Raw genomic sequence first — 16,547 nt, forward strand, 5'->3', positions numbered from 1 at the left:
GGTTAACCAACAACCGTCTGATCATGTGCTTCGACAAATGAAACCAGTTATATGATAAAATCACGGGCATTTGCACAGAGTTACTTTAAGTACAGTCCTGAGTCACATGGTACTCGAGATCCCCCAACGCCAGGCTTCAGTGAGAAGTAGATGGATCAGCTGGTCCCGTGTCAGGTCTTTGCTGACTTTCCCCCCCTCTTTCTTAAGGACGTAACTTTCAGATAATGTTCACCTGCTGTAGATCAGTATTTTTTTTTTTTTTTAAAGTCCTGCCACTTTTTTGTCCTTCGTCCTGTCCAGTTTCCCCAAAATGTTTAAGTACACACGTACACAAGTACATCACGCCAAGTTATAAGTTTTCACCCGATAGCTCTGTTTTGTGACGTTTCCAGCAACAAGGAGCCTAAAGAAACCATTTAAAATAGCTACTTTGCCCAGTTGCCTGTTATAGAGACACAACACCGGTTCATCCTTTGATAAGGTGTTTTTTATGCTTGAATGATTCATCATGATTCAGTTTTAAGTGGCTTAACATACACAAAAACATTCCTCTGAAAATCCTCGTGTAAAAGGTGACTGAAAAGACCACTTTAAAAAGTTACGTTGACGTCAGCCTGTTATTGTGACGTCAAATGTTGTTGTACTTCTCTCCATGCCCTTTCATATGATACATGGTTTCTTGGGCAGTGACAATTATGGTCAAGGTCAAATACAAGGCCTGGTATATTGTTGTGAAGTTTGAAAACAATCCACTAAGAATTGTGGGTAATATAAAGTTATTAGTGATTTTCACTTTTGGTCTGACCTTGAACTTGACCCTAAATTAAATCAGCTCGAGCTGTTATTGGTATGTACCATCACACAAAATTTGAAAATGATATATTGAAAACTGGGCGATACACTGCTAACGAACAGACGGACAAACAGAAGGATTACACACTCCCTCCCTTTGGAGAAGTACAACAACGTCTGGCTCACTGAAAGCAAAATATGAGGAGTGGATCGAGACTTGCACAGAGCTGCATGTCCCAAAAAGATCAGTAAATCAAAATGTCAAAGATTTTGTTAAAATACTTTATTAAGAACTTTGGATGAAAAAAAACAGGAGCGCATGAAAGTGCAGCAGACAGTTTAAAAAAAATATGTCAATAAAAACACGGCTAGTCGTGGTGGTCGACTGCACGAGTTAATTTACACATTTCTAATTTTAAAAAGCAAACTTAAATCAGTCATAACTGTGAATACAATTTACAGGAAGAAATCACATTTTTTAAAAAGTGGAGGATGTTGGCAACGCTACAAAACTCGATTTAGGTGTTAAAATGCATATTGGTGTAAAAACGATTATATGAAGCTGGTTTACAAACGCATGTTGACAGGATACCAGAACAATCTACCTGCGTGGCGACATTCAAAGGAAATATTTTAGTCGTGCCACAGAGAGCGACAGAGCGTACGCTCAGCAGGGGTAAAAACAATGGAGCTCATAGACTCAGTGAGCCATGCTTAGCTAATACACGTAATGCACTAATATAAAAGTGTTGGCACAACCTGGATAGTGAGGACTTAAATACAGAGAGCTGCATCGCACGTCATGATGCATGCACGTATTCAGGTACAGACTGATCATATCAGATGCAAACATCTGATATGATCAGATTCCTTTTTTGGTTACTGTTTGAGTACTTTTATGTAAAATTATAATCTGTTGGTGTTGTTGTTGTTGACTGAAATAAAAAATAAATTTAAAAAAAACCCAAAAAACCCCTGAGAATTCATTTAAATTCTGTAAACAGGGACGCCGCTGAAGCCAGAAACACATTAACATTCTTACAGTATACAGAACATGGAAAAATAAAACAATGCTGAGTGATGATTTTGGCACACTTGATGCTGAATACAAATGTGAGCTTCGCGGTCAGCAGCACGGTGCTTTAAGCCCACAGCGTGCAGCTGTTTCCTTGGTCCTGATGTTTTATCACCTGTTATGTGCAAACACTGTGAAGAGCAATAAAAAACAAGGGTTTCAGTATTCTGATGCTCAAGTTTGGCAGATTCAGGAAAACTCTGGTTTTCTTACAATCAACATCTCGAACAAACAAATTCAGGGTATTTAGGAAGAAACAGAAACTGCTAACTCGGTGTTCTGCAGATGCAGTGTGTGTTTAGTGTTGTGCTCAAAGTAACTCTTAAGGGACTGAAGCAGTAAACTCACTTCTCTCTCTCAGGCCTTGTCCAAAGCTGTGTACCAGTCTGATGAGGCCCCAGAATAAAACCACTTTGATCACCAGTGAAATCAAAGCCCCGGTTATAGCAGCTGCCTCCACTGTGTACGTAGTGTCCTGGAACCATTTCTCTGCCACCTGCGATTAAAGCAAAATCATTGTTTCCCCGCAGGCGCCTGTATCTGAGCGCACGGCTCAGCCAAAGAAGGGAACGACAACATGCGGCGTCAACCTCACATCACAGAGGCGCTGTCCTCTGTGATGTGAGCAGCAATCGTGTCAGAAAGTGCTTTTTGGGGGGTCTACTGGAAATACTGAAAAACACTGGAAAGTAACTATTCAAGTGCTACGCTAACTGCATTTATTACTGCACCTACATCACTCCCTGATGAGCAAATGCCCAACTTCACAGCACAAATAAACGGATTTGAAGTCTTGGAATAAAAAAGGTTTATAGCTGTTTCCACTGTGTTGCTGTGCAGGACTCACTGTGAAAGGAAATCTCTGCTTTGAGTGACTTTCGTAGTGACAGAAAGACTGTATAAGATGTCACCTGTTATGCTAGCCATGTTAGCATCCCATTTAATAATACAGTGCACTCCGCTACCCAAGCTTTACATCTACTATCATCCATTGATTGTCATGTCCAGATTTGAACCTTGAGGCTTCAAAAAGGTAGCCAGCAAACTAACAGGTGACATCAGTGGCTCTGCCATCTGATATATACAGTCTATGAAACTACAAGGACTTTTACAGCCCAGCACCAACAAATTTTGGATAGTGTGTAAAATGTAAATTAAAAAACATCCAGTGATTTGCAAAACTCGTAATCCCATAATAGAAAAATCATATTTGATGTTTGAACTGAGAAAATGAAATCATTTTGAATTTGACAGCAGCGACACGTCTTAAAATCGCTGGGACAGAGCCGTGTTTTACTCTACAGCATCCCCTCTTCTTTTAACAACACCTCCACAGTTGTGGGTCTTTTTAGTTGTATTTTTTTATTTCATCGTGTACCAAACTGGGGAACAACCTGGACTGCAGGAAAGTCACTACCGCACCCAGACTCTTCTACTATGCTGAAATATCCAAGGCCTTCCCTGAAAAATCTCTTGCCTTGATGGGAGCATAAGTCCATTTTAAATGAGCTTTGGCGAGGAGAAGATAGTGGCCCTTCTGGATCAAGTTCACATTTGTGGATGTGTTCACAGTTTTCTGTAATTGCTCCTGAGCCCCTGCAGTGATTTCCATGCTAGCATCGCACCTGTTTCTAATGCAGTGCTGCCTGACGGACGAAGATTTAGTCCTTGTCCCTTGCGCACAGAGATTTCTCCAAATTCTTTGAATATTTTGATGATTTTATGTTCCGTAGATGTGAGATGTTCCAAATCTTTACAATTTTACATAGCAGAAAATTATTCTGAAATTGTTTAATAACTTGTAGATACAATTTCTTTGCACATCTTTACTCCTGAGAAACGCTGCCTCGCTAAGAATATCTTTTTATACCCAATCAAGTTACTGACCTGTTGAAAATTAACCTAATTAGTTTCAAAATGTTCCTCCAGCTGTTTCTTTTTAGTGCCACTTACTTTTACAGACTTTTGCTGTCCAGGTCCAAACTTTCCTGTTTTATTGTAAATAAAGTTCATGAGATTTGCAAGTCATTGGATTTGGTTTTTATTTACATTTTCCACATTGTCCCAAAAAACTCATCACTGAGTCACACTGGCACAATTTTCAAATTATAAATTCTCACAGATATGATAAAATGTGTATTGATCCTCAATAGAAAGATAGCCCCCAACAAAGGCACCGGTCGGTCATATTTGAAGTGCGAGTTGTGTGACGTACTTTGGGACAGTCATTCCTAAGCAGGATTATTATTAGGAAGACTCACTTCATAAAGCACACTCACACAAACGGAACAACAAAATGTGTAGTTAAATAAAATATCTGAATAAATGAGGGAAATCTCAGCCTACCGTGTACATCAGATACACAAAGAATGCCACCTGAGGAACGTTCTGCGCCATAAAGATCCAAACCAAAACTTTCTTTTCCTTTAAAACCTAAAAAACAAAAACAAGTGGTTACAATTGGCTGCTCTTCAGCTTGTGACTGTTTAAAGTGCATCTATGTTTCTTGTCCTTTTTGGTTTATTGTCGCTTGTGACTCTCTGGTGTGACCAGAGGATGTATAAAAAGGTCTCACCGCAACAGCGCCCACAACTGTAGTCAGGATGGCCCAGAACACTCCGACACCCACGATTATGTTGTTGGCACCAGTCGCCGCCAGGCTCGTTGTTAAGATCAGGGCACACAGGCACAACTGAAAAGGTCACACCAACAGCACAACGTCACGAAGCCGCTCATCAGCTCTGTTAAAAACAAACTCACCTCACTGTTGGACGCTGAACACCAAGGAAAAAAAAGCATATGACGAGGAGCACGTGCAGGGCGACGTGCAGGGCGACATGCTGCGCGCGTGAAATGCCAAAAATTTCCACTGTAAAAAACAAAAGGAGAACGTGCGTGTACCTGAGCCTGCAGGTCAAAGGTCACCATGGAGAAACACAGGTTTAGCAGGAAATACTGCTCTTGAAGGCACTCCAAGGCTCCGCCCACACGGAACGCCATCATGTTCGGTCTCCGGATGAGCAGCGTGGTGCAAAAGATGTGCACGACGCCCAGGGTGACGATGCACACGAAACGCACCTGCCACACAAACAGATCGCCGCTGTTCACTCAGTTTGTGCTTCAGGTTTGTGCACGGTGAAAAATTAAAGGCAGTTATTACATCAAATTATTCTCTATCATTCATATCAGTCACCCGCCAGTAAAAAAGATGGTTCAGTTTGCAGAAATGTGGCATTATTCAGTAACTCAACACTCAGCTGCATGTAGACTGTCTGTGATATGAACTGCTCTTCCTGGGGCTTTGCATGCTTTTAAACAGAACACTGGTGGAGCTGTAACAGGTTTACCACCTTAGCTTTTATGTATGTTCAGCAAACACCAACACACAGCAATAACCATCAACATGTAGTCTCAACATTCACTCGTTGGATCACTCATTCACACATACAGTCACAGTGACATCAAGTGGTGGAACTGAGAATCATCTAAACGGGAAGTAATCGTTCACGATGCCTGCTGACACCTGTTTTGTTTATTTTGTTTCCTTTCGTGTCTTAACAGCAGCAGCAGGAAGCAACGATGACACTATTCAGAGCTGACGTATACACAGTCGGGTCCAGAAGGATTTTGGATGACGGCACAAATTTGATTTCCTTTTTCTTTTGTACACCATGGCAGTGGATTTTAAATCGTCCAATCAAGCATGTTTGAAGAGCAGACTTTCAGCTTTAATTGAAGGAGTCAAAACTACCTGGAAAATTAAACTGAGCAGATAAAAGCTCTGGGCCCTATTTCAGGAAGCCGGTTTAGAAAACTCAGAGTGAAAAACGATACTCAGGGTTGAGTAACCCCGAACTGTCCAACTCGGAATATTCGGTTTCAGAAAGGCTGATAACAATTAGTTCAATCAACGCGGAGTTGCTTTAACCCCGAGTTAAGGGCGCGCACGAGGATACATAAAGCCCTGATTAGTGGAGCACAGATTAAGCGAGTCACCATGGAGACGGAGGGAAAGAAGGCGCGGTCAATGTATCTTACAGCGCTTGAGGCCGAAATTCTGATGGCAGTATAGGGCTTTGGAGCGTGATGTCACGGGGGTGGCCGATAACATGCAAATTTTGCGGAAAAAAAGTAACACAGCCTCAGCTGCAAAAGAAAGGGAGCATGCATGGCAAAACATAGCCGACAGAGTCAATGCGTGAGTGTTAATTTAAACATTGATCTAGGGATTTCCACCCATTTAACACGTTATTTTATTATATTTTATTTTATTTTTTATTTCATACATTTTATTTTGTGATGTGATGTGAGCGCAGGTGCAACCCAACAGGCCCCAAACGTGCCTGGCAGCAAGTAAAAATGAAATATAAAAATATAGTCCAAACAGGTAAGGTGTAATTGTATTATGAGCCATAGTGCTTGGTCTGTTTGTCCGATGTAAATCAATTGCAGTTAGAGGCTACATTAATTTCCCCTCTGTAAGCACTTATTGAAATTATCTGAGCACATTACAAGTACATATTTGCTTACTCTGTATGCTCAAATGTGACCCGTTATAGCCAACAGAAAAAAAGCGGAGGCCCGAAAAACAGGTGGGGGTCCTCCACCACCACCACTCACAGAGGCTGAGCAGTTGGCTTCCACATTTGTGATAATGTTGGCAGCATCACATATGATCTTCACAGTGCAGAGAACACAAATTAGCATCCATTACTATAATGAAATAATTTGTTAGTTTGAAATGCTACAGGGAACTATGTACCTGTACATTAATGCTGTGGAAAGACTTCCTGTTCACATAGTCTCCTTCATTTACTGAAGGAGCAATGATTGGAATGTGAGTGCCATCTATACAGCCAATCACGCCTGGGAACCGTGAGAATAAATGTAAAATTTAAGTAGTAGTTCAAGTATCACCACATCATGTATTAAGTTTTGTTCATCCTGATACCTGCAATTTTGTGGAATCCCTCTTTGATAAATCTTGTGGGTCTATGACCGGGGAACACAAACGAGTACAGGAGACGTTTCAGTGCAACTGTAACATTCCTGACTGCCCGACAGACGGTAGCCTTGGAAACGTGCTCAGCGTCACCAATATTATACAGAAAGCTCCCGTTTGCAAGAAACCGAAGTGCAATACAAGTAATATGTACAGAACTGAGAGGATGTCCACGATGTGTCACATGAGCAATATTAGGCCTGAGGATGTTATTCAAATAAATTATAGATTGTGCTGAAAAACGGTAACGTTCACACAGGAAATCATCAGGAAATGATAAAATGTCCAAATGCGCTCTAATCACTCTCTCCCGGCGGAGAGCTCTGCGGAGAATTTGGGCTTCAACATCTACTGGCTCTTCAAGGAAGGAGCACGCCATGTCTGACACTTCCTACAGTCAGGTTTCTGACAAAGAGGCGGAGAAAGTCAAGGTTAGTTGAAGTAAACCTGCTAGGGGGCAGGTTAGCTTCACGGAGTGTGTCGTCATAGTAACTCACTCAGAATTAATCTAAACTCGCTTTGTGAAACCGAAAACCCAGAGTTTTCGTTAACTTAGGGTTTACTTACTCAGAGTTTGCACTAAACCGGCTTCCTGAAATAGGGCCCAGGAGTTCATTCCAAGTGTTTAACTTGTGTTTGGTGAATTTCCCTGTGGAAATCTCTCAATATGAGGCCTGAAAGCATGTTGATATGACCAAAATCTCATATCCCGATAAAAGACATTTCTCATCCTTAGAACATATATACATATATATCACAAAATAGGGCTTTTTCTGTATATTCTGTGAATCTCTGGCAACCCCACTTGTGTCAAGTGTTTTCAGCTGGGAGTGGTGTACCTGGAGTCGAGTGTTTTGACCGATGCATGAAACTGCTGCGAGGAAAAGCCTGTTCTAACGTTTGAGTCTAAGGTTTATTTAGAGCAGCTGACGGCTATTTTTTGCTTCTCATCCATAAGCTCTCTTCACACTCTTTCTCGTGATTCTTGCGTAGTAGTCGAGGTTTGTCGTGGTTGAGTCTGTGCTGGGGACTGGTTTGCGGCAGAATTTGCATAATACAGTTTTCTGGTCCGTGTCATACTTTCATAACCAGTGTTTACAGCTGCGCGTCATGTAGCTGGAGTCTAGTGTTTTAACCGATGCATGAAACTATACATTTTTAGACATGAGTTGTAACGGCCGCTGTTTTCTTTGTGAGTATTTATTACACGGCGTGCTGCGGGGAAAAGCCTGTTCTAACGTTTGAGTCTAAGGTTTATATTTTAGCACCTGGCGGCTCTTTTTTACTTCTCATCCGTAAATAATCTGCTCTTTCACGTGATTCAGTTTATTTTGAAAAGTCTCAACAGGATCTTGAGCTTTATTGTAAAAGGTTTATATGGAACATAAACAAGCGGACACGCGATAGTTTTACGTTGTTGCTAACCACAACGCATAAAAACAGGTGCTTGTCCGTCCATCCTTAGTGTGGTTATATAAAATATAAGAGAAAGAGAGAACTTTAAGAAATGAATATAGCCACTACAGTGACCATCAAAACGATGAAAAAATATTGCTGTAAACAAGACGTTTCTGAGGAGAGTCAGGAGAGTTTTCTCCAAGCATGACATCCCGGTGCATTTCAGACCCAGCAACACGCTCAGGCAAAAACTGGTTCACCCGAAAGACAAAACGCCAAAACACAAACTTAACAATGTGGTGTATGCTGTACAGTGCAGCGAGGAATGCCCAGACCTCTACATTGGAGAGACCAAACAGCCACTTCACAAGCGCATGGCACAACACAGAAGAGCCACCTCCACAGGACAAGACTCAGCAGTCCATCTGCATCTTAAGGATAAAGGACACTCTTTCGAGGATGCCAATGTTCACATTTTGGACAGAGAGGACAGATGGTTTGAAAGAGGAGTGAAAGAAGCATCTATGTCCACTGTGAGCGACCATCTTTGAACACAGGCGGTGGTTTACGACACCAACTCTCTGCCATCTATAATCCAGTTTTGAGATCCCTTCCCAGACGCCTTAACGCCCACTCACATCCTGGGCCATCTGATCTCAGGAATTCGCATGATAAGGTGGGGCCAGGTTTCACAATGAACTCACCCGAAACTCTGGCTGATTGGGACCCACACCCAGTTTCCCACCTTGGCTCAGGCGATTAGAGGATCATCAGGGGTTCCTTTTGTCCCTCTGTGGGGGGATACTCCCACTAGGTTTATATCTGGGACTCTCCACCATTTGACCTTAGAACTGAAGAAGCTTCTCGGATGAGAGGTGAAACGTCTTCAAGTAACTTAAAGAAGTCCAGACGCTTTTCTTTGCAAGCTCCTTTGACTACGATGACCTGGATGACTGAGAACCTTCACAGACACATTGCTGTAAACAGTTTATTTTGCGACACCACGAAACAAACGATAGCGTAAAATGAAACGATAGACGTTTTTATATCGTCATCCGATATATATCGTTATATCGAACAGCCCTAGGCTATACTGGTATTCTCTGTGCCCTGATGAAAAATATTGCCGTAAACAGTGTATTTTGCAACACCACAAAACAAACAATAACGTATAATTTGACAGATGTTTTCATATCGTCATCCGATATATCTCATCATATCGCACAGGCCTAGTTGATAGGAGCAGAAGGAGGCCATCTTTAGGCTGAAAAATCAAAGGAAGCTTTCAGAAAAACAGCAAAAACGTTTGGTGTGTCCTAATCAACAATCGGGCTAACTCTGAGCAACCACCGAAGACAACTAGAGTGGATGATCGCAAATTTTTCCTTAGAGTTTAAAAATAACTTCATAACCTCAAAGCAAGCCACACGCTCAAGAAGATATCACTGTGAAAAGTGCAAACCACTGGTTACACTCTAGAATAAGAAAGTGAGATTAGACGTTGCAAGAAAACATCTAAAAGACACTTTGGACAGATGAAAATATGATGGGAAGAGAAAAGTGTGGAGAAGGAGAGAAACCACTTATGATCTGAAGCGTACCAAATTACCTGTCAAACATAGTGTGGGCATGTATTTCTGTTTATTGATGACTACTGACACAAGGAGTACGATTAATGGAAAAGTGTACAGGGCTGTGCTCTCTGCTGAGATTCAACCAAATGCTGCAAAACTGCTAAATCAACCCAAGAGTTTCTCAAGGAAAAGAAACGAGACATTATTGAATGAACAAGTCAGTCACCTGATCTCAACCCAGCGTGCTTGGCTGGAACAGCTCTCTCCGAGCACGTTTTCGGTTACTGAAAACAAAACTGAAGGCAAAGAGACTCACAGCAACTAGCAATGGGAGGGAGCTGCAGTGAAGACTGGGAAGAACATCTGCATTTGGTGATGCTCGTGGGTTCAGACTTCAGGAAGTCAAAAGACATAAAACATATATATCTCAAATTATGTTTGTTTGTCCAATCACTGCTGGGCCTCTTAAAATAGAAAACTGTATAAAACTGGCTGTAATTTCTTACAGTTAATTAAATATTTTGTGAAAAGAAAGCTGAATGAAGTCTGCACTTCAATCACAGGCATGTTAACTGTTTGATTTAAAATCCACTGTGGTGGTGTACAGAGCGAAAACTACAACAACTGTCTCATTTTTGCAGCCATCGGTCAGTCACGCAGGACTTATGGAATATCTTGAAGTTTAATATACTTCTGTCGTGCTAAAGATGTTTTACCGTGTTGTTTTTTTTTACATTTTCTCACATTGCTCATATTAACATTAGTATCTTTTCTGGTTTTGTTCTGCAAATCCAAATCAGTCAAAGTTCTATTTGCTTTTTGCACGAGAAATATTCACGATTCCCTCCAAACTCCTCACCAGCAGCTCCTGTTGGCCTTTCGTACCCAGCACGGAGAAGTTGACCACCGACCGAATCATCACTACCAGCACGCTGAGCACGAACGCCACCAGCTCCTGTCGGTTTTCCTGCAGCACGCCGCGGATGATGTAGTAGATGCAGAACACTGCAGGGGCCAGACAACAGGCAGAGCTCACATGCAGGACAAGCACTTTGAATAAAGATGAAGTATTTGTACTGTGTGTGCACACCGTTTCTCAATCATATAGCTTAAGGATATAAGTATACGATACAAAGCTTTTAATGAAGCTCTGTGTAAAAAATGTTAATGATCATGAACAAAATCAGTTACTTTGCTACTCTGTTCATCAAACATCTCCTCAGAGGTAACGTTTATTCTGCACTAAGCTCCACAATTTATTTGCTAATCATTGCATTTTGCTTTTATTTCGGTTTTTCACAGCATCCCAGTGTTTGTTGGAAATGACGCTTCGAAAGCGACTTTAACCTCCTAAGACCCAAACTCTTCCACAGCATGTATTTTTAATTTCTCTTTGATATTTGGGCTGATTCGGACCTGATGAAAGTAAAAACAAAGAATTACCTGATGTTTTTTAACCTGATTTTTGTTTCTAAGAAAAATGAGAGCCACATATGAGGATATTCGTTTAAAATTTTGATAGACCAGTAGCAGTATAATGTCCTTGTAAGTGGATATCAGGCCCTTGTAGAGCAAAATTGAGTATTGTGGTCTAAATAACCCAAAATGTGATGTCCACATATGTGGATGAAAGGTCATAGGAGGTTAAGCAAAAGTCACCATTTCCTCAAATCTCTACAGGGCAGGTAGAGAGTGCAGCTCAAGTCATTTTTATGGGAAATGCTTCAGCGAGCTGTAAACCTGAGCTATGAGGAAATAAAGCTAGCTCAGTTGACATAAATCCTCACTGAACACATAAGCCACTGGAACTGGCTCCTTCCACTGAAGTTTTCATCATATGATTGCAACAGAAGAACTTCTGCTTTTTAAAAGGAGGCGGTGGGGGTGATGATGAATGCTGCAAATGTCTTTTTTTTTCTTGCCCTCAACAAACTCACCTATTCCAACTAGCTGGATCAGCGACACAGTGAAGTTGTCCTCATCGGACACGTCCGTGTCCGTGTGCTGCTTGTAGAGGCTGGACACGGTGAGGCCGAGCAGCGCCAGCAGAGACAGTATGGCGAAGCAGAAATAGACCTGCAGCAGGCGCGGCAGCTCCGACCAGCGCTTTATCTGCAACAGCATGGAAAGGACAAAGAATGTGAGACAACCTGTGATAGCCACAACAACAACAAAAAAAATCACAATCAAAGCACGACAGGAATGAAAACATGTGCTTCGCTTCCCGGCACGGCAGCACCAGTATCTCACCGGGCCACATGGTGTCAGGATCAGTTCCTGGTGTCTCGGCCTCAGGTTCGGAGACGGAAGGTCCGAGCCATGTGGCTGGTTGCCCAACAGAGGACTGAGAAAGTAAACAAATTTTACATAACTGCAGAAGATGATATTCATTCAGGTCACTAAACTTAAAAAAAGCACTGCTCACTGATAAAAAGAGAAACTCTAAATAAGCCGGGATCCTTCTTCCTGTTACATGCTGCACATTCAAATACAGAAAACATCCCACAGAGGAGGACAAACATAACAGATATTTATCACAGCAAACATTTGAATGTGTCACTGGTTTCGATAACAACATTAATGATTGCTCGGTGTTACAGTGAAAGCTGTGTCTACTTGTGCATTTCCTCCTACAAAATATCAAAGGTTTTCTTATCAGAGGACCGGATCATAAAATAAATATGTTTGCAGCACCTTACTTCAGCAAATGCTGAGGTCTATAAAAAGGGACCCCAGGAGACGACAAACACACCCCTTGGATTTAAATGTATTATCTCCCACTGCAACTTGTGCATGCATGTGCTTTTCACATTTTGAAGAAGAAAATTTGAAATGGACACAGTGGACCGGCGTGTCTATAACATGCTTTGTCGTGATATTGATTGGCTTGTTCTGGAGCTAATACTCTTTGCTGATGATGTTGTTATATATGCATACAGTAATAATGAAACTGAAATGTTCTACCAAACATCTGTGATTTCTTAATTGATATTAATTATTGTATTACTACACGGTCACAGTCTGGCTTTAATACTTTAAAACTATTACAGTCTTTATATAACAGAAGATTGGAAATATTTAATAGAATAGCATTATTGTTATCACTACTGTTTAATTTTACAGAAGCACAGCTTACGTGGCTTTGAAAATCCAAGTATCCAAATTATGTGAAAATTTATAAATAAGACAAATATTCATGTGTTAAACGTGTTATAAATTTTCACATAATTTGGATCCTCCACCTTTTAGTCATTACCATACTATTAGGGTAAATAGAAAACCAAACTACACAGAATACATACAATATTTTTAAATATCAGTTAAAAAGATGGCCAATCGATAACCAGAATTGCCAGCACTGAGGTGGTTTTATCTTGTTTCTCTTTAATACATCTGTCTAACTTTTCTCCTTTTACATTTCAGTTTACATTCATGCATCCCCAGCAGGGCCTTGAGGTCATGTCATCAGGGCCAACTGGTTGTGCATCATACCAGGCTGAAAACTATACGAGGCAGAGCTTTTGCAGCAGTGGCCCCCAGACTCTGGAAGTCTCTCCCTCTGAGCTTCAGATCTGTAAACTCAAGGGTCGCTTACAAAATGCAGCGAAAAAATTTTTAGATTTGCATTTGGTTTTATCTTGAAAGGTGCTGAAGAAATATTTTATATTTAAGTACTTACATTGTCCCAATTAAAAATATACAGATAAAAATGCAGAAGTCCTTATTGTTACTGCTTATATAGGTTCTTAATAAACAGTTAATACAAAGACAGATATTTCCCAGCCAGGTGAAATTACTCCATTGGTTGGGAAACTGTCTAGAAACACCATCTTGTAGACAGTTGATCATAACCACGTGACTTACCAAGAATTTCTACAGTTGAATGAATCGTGCCCCTTAGTTGGGGCAACTAAAAAGACTGAATGCAAAATACGTTTTAAGCATTAATGTGTCTTTCCTGTTTTGTTCCTCTGGTCGTTTGTCTTTGTTTTATTTGGCTTGCATAAATATGACTTTATTCATATTTCTACAGAGGTTACAGTCGTCCGTGCCAGGTTCAGTCCTCCACATACAGAAGACTTGTTGAACCATAAAGCCTCTACATTAGCTCAGACTCCATATAAAGCTTGTCAGATGAAGACTCACAGTTATAAATAACAATAAATAACCCGTTTATTGATGTTAATGGGTGTGTCCGGTTATAACGAGATAATAAGGTGTACATGTACCAGCTGTCTGATTACATTTTATCACGACACAAAAGCTCGGTGACTAACAGAGAGAGAAATAAAAAGTAACTTTTACAGTTAAATGCACGAATTAAGCTGCTCACCTTATCTCGTCCATTTCCTGGCGGACTACAGCGCAGCAGCTTACATTCCCGAAACCTTTTCAGTTCGTCTCCACCTCCAGCCCACACAACTTCAGTTTCACATTTTGCAATGTAAACAACGGGAACAGTAGCCTGGCTAAATTCTTCTTCTACTGCTTCATTTGTTGCAGCGCGAAAGTGCTGCTGCCCCCTCGTGGACCACAAAGAGGCTTGCACAGATTGATATTCACATTTTCATATTTTATGAATTATATATATATTTTAATAATTTATATACTCTGCTTGTCAAAAGCTTGGACACATCTTCTCATTAAATGCTTTTTCTTTATTTTTACATTGCAGATTCTTATTGAAGGCATCAAAACTATGAATGAACATATTTAGAATTATGTAGTAAACAAAAAAGTGCAAAATAACTCAAAACATGTTTTATATTTTAGATTCTTCAAAATAGCCACCCTTTGCTTTGATTACTGCTTTGCCATTCTCTCGATGAGCCTCATGAGGTTGTCACCTGAAATGGTTTTCCAACAGTCTTGGAGGAGTTCCCAGAGATGCTGGGCACCTGTTGGCCCTTTTGCCTTCACTCTGCGGTTCTTCTCATCCCAAACCATCTCGACAGGGTTTAGATCAGGTGACTGAGGAGGCCAGGAGATCTGGCACAGCACTCCATCACTCTCATTCTTGGTCAAATAGCCCTTACAGAACCTGGAGGTGTGTTTGGGGTCATTGTCCTGTTGAAAAATAAATGATGGTCCAACTAAACACAAAATGTGATGGGGTGGCATACCGCTGCAGTGTGCCTTCGATTTTGAATAAATCCACAACAGTGCCACCAACAAAGCACCCCCACACCTCCTCCTCCATGCTTCACGGTGGAAACCATGCATGTAGAGACCAACTGTTCACCTTTTTTGACATGGCAGGTGGAACCAGAGATATCAAATTTGGGCTCATCAGACCAAAGCACAGATTTCCACTGGTCTAATGTCTATTCCTTGTGTTTTTCAGCCCACACAAATCTATTCTGCTTGTTGCTTTTAATTAGAAGTGGTTTTCTAAGACTTAGTCTAAGTCTTGCCCTGTCAAGATGCCAATGTTCACATTTTGGACAGAGAACACAGATGTGAATGGCCATTGTGAGCGACCATCTTTGAACAGAGGGGGTGGCTTACGGCACCAACTGTCTGCCATCTATAATCCAGATTTGAGATCCCTCGCCAGACGCTTTAACACCCACTCACATCCTGGGCCATTTGACCTAAGTAAATAATATGATAGGGTGGGGCTAGGTTTCACCCAAAACCTTGGCTGATTGTGACCCACACCCATTTTCACACCTTCGCTCATGTGATTAGGCATAGGATTAATCAGGGGTCCATGACCTTCTTAGGGACACTCCCAATAGGATTTAAAAATCTTGGACTCTCCATCAATTGCTCTTAGAACTGAAGACGTTTCTCGTATGAGAGGTGAAACGTCTTCAAGGAAACTCAAAGAAGTCCAGACACTTTTCTTTCCAAGCTCCTTAGACTACAGTGACCTGAATGACTGAGGACCTTCACAGACATATTGCCTTGCACTTTGTGAGAAACACCCTTCAATTAGTGCAGGAGCATGAAAGGGAATTAGTAGTGGTTTCTTAGCAGCTATTTGACCATAAAGGCCTGATTCGTGCAGTCTCCTCTGAACAGTGGATGTAGAGATGTGTCTCTACTCTGACTATGTGTGGCATTTATCTGGGCTCTAAATCTGAGGTGCTGTTAACATGCGATTTTTCTAAGGCTGGTGACTCAGATGAATTTATCCTCAGCAGCGGAGGTGACTCTTGGTCTTCCTTTCCTGGGGCGGTCCTCATGTGAGCCAGTTTCATTGTAGGGCTTGATGGTTGACTGCACTTGGGGACACATTCAAAGTTTTAGTAATTTTCTGGACTGACTGATCGTCAGTTCTTAAAGTAATGATGAACTGGTAAGCACATCCAGCAAGATACTACGACCTCTAACTCATGATTCACTGGAGTGGCCTAGTGTGTGCAAGAAAAGGTTTCCCTCACTTTTACATCACCAACAACCTGGACTGTTTGAATGAACAAGGTGGGGTTCATGGTTTCATGTTGGTTACCATATCCTGTTTGTCAGCTCCAACCCATCAGCTCATTCAGTTCTAAGCTAAAAACCACCAAAACCACAAAAACTATGAAAACTACACATGCCACTGGGCTAGAGTACTACTGATCTTACCACAGCCACGTGTGTTAAAATATAAATCTACTTATGTGATATGCTGATATCCATTAATTACGGTAAGTAGTTGAAGTCATCTCCAGGTCTGATATTAAAGCTGTAAACACCATATATAAGAATCCATTCA

The 16,547-nt window shown here is 41.2% G+C and overlaps 1 protein-coding gene across 1 annotated transcript; it reads right to left on the bottom strand.

Moving 5' to 3' along the window:
- Nucleotides 1-1,053: 1,053 nt before the first annotated feature.
- LOC146684353 (uncharacterized) lies at nucleotides 1,054-14,314 on the bottom strand. Its single transcript, XM_085442737.1, has 9 exons — nucleotides 14,175-14,314; nucleotides 12,092-12,185; nucleotides 11,779-11,953; nucleotides 10,701-10,846; nucleotides 4,769-4,945; nucleotides 4,443-4,559; nucleotides 4,214-4,300; nucleotides 2,216-2,363; nucleotides 1,054-1,998 (listed from the first exon to the last, which is right to left on the bottom strand). The coding sequence occupies exons 1-9, from the start codon at nucleotides 14,186-14,188 to the stop codon at nucleotides 1,979-1,981; spliced, it is 978 nt and encodes a 325-aa protein (XP_085298863.1). The 5' UTR covers nucleotides 14,189-14,314; the 3' UTR covers nucleotides 1,054-1,978.
- Between the last annotated feature and the right edge of the window lie 2,233 nt (nucleotides 14,315-16,547).

Source organism: Copadichromis virginalis, linkage group LG20 (genome assembly GCF_057382275.1).
Source record: "Copadichromis virginalis isolate Kocher_CV1m ecotype Utaka linkage group LG20, C_Virginalis_male_GT1.1, whole genome shotgun sequence".
Lineage (NCBI taxonomy): Eukaryota > Metazoa > Chordata > Actinopteri > Cichliformes > Cichlidae > Copadichromis > Copadichromis virginalis.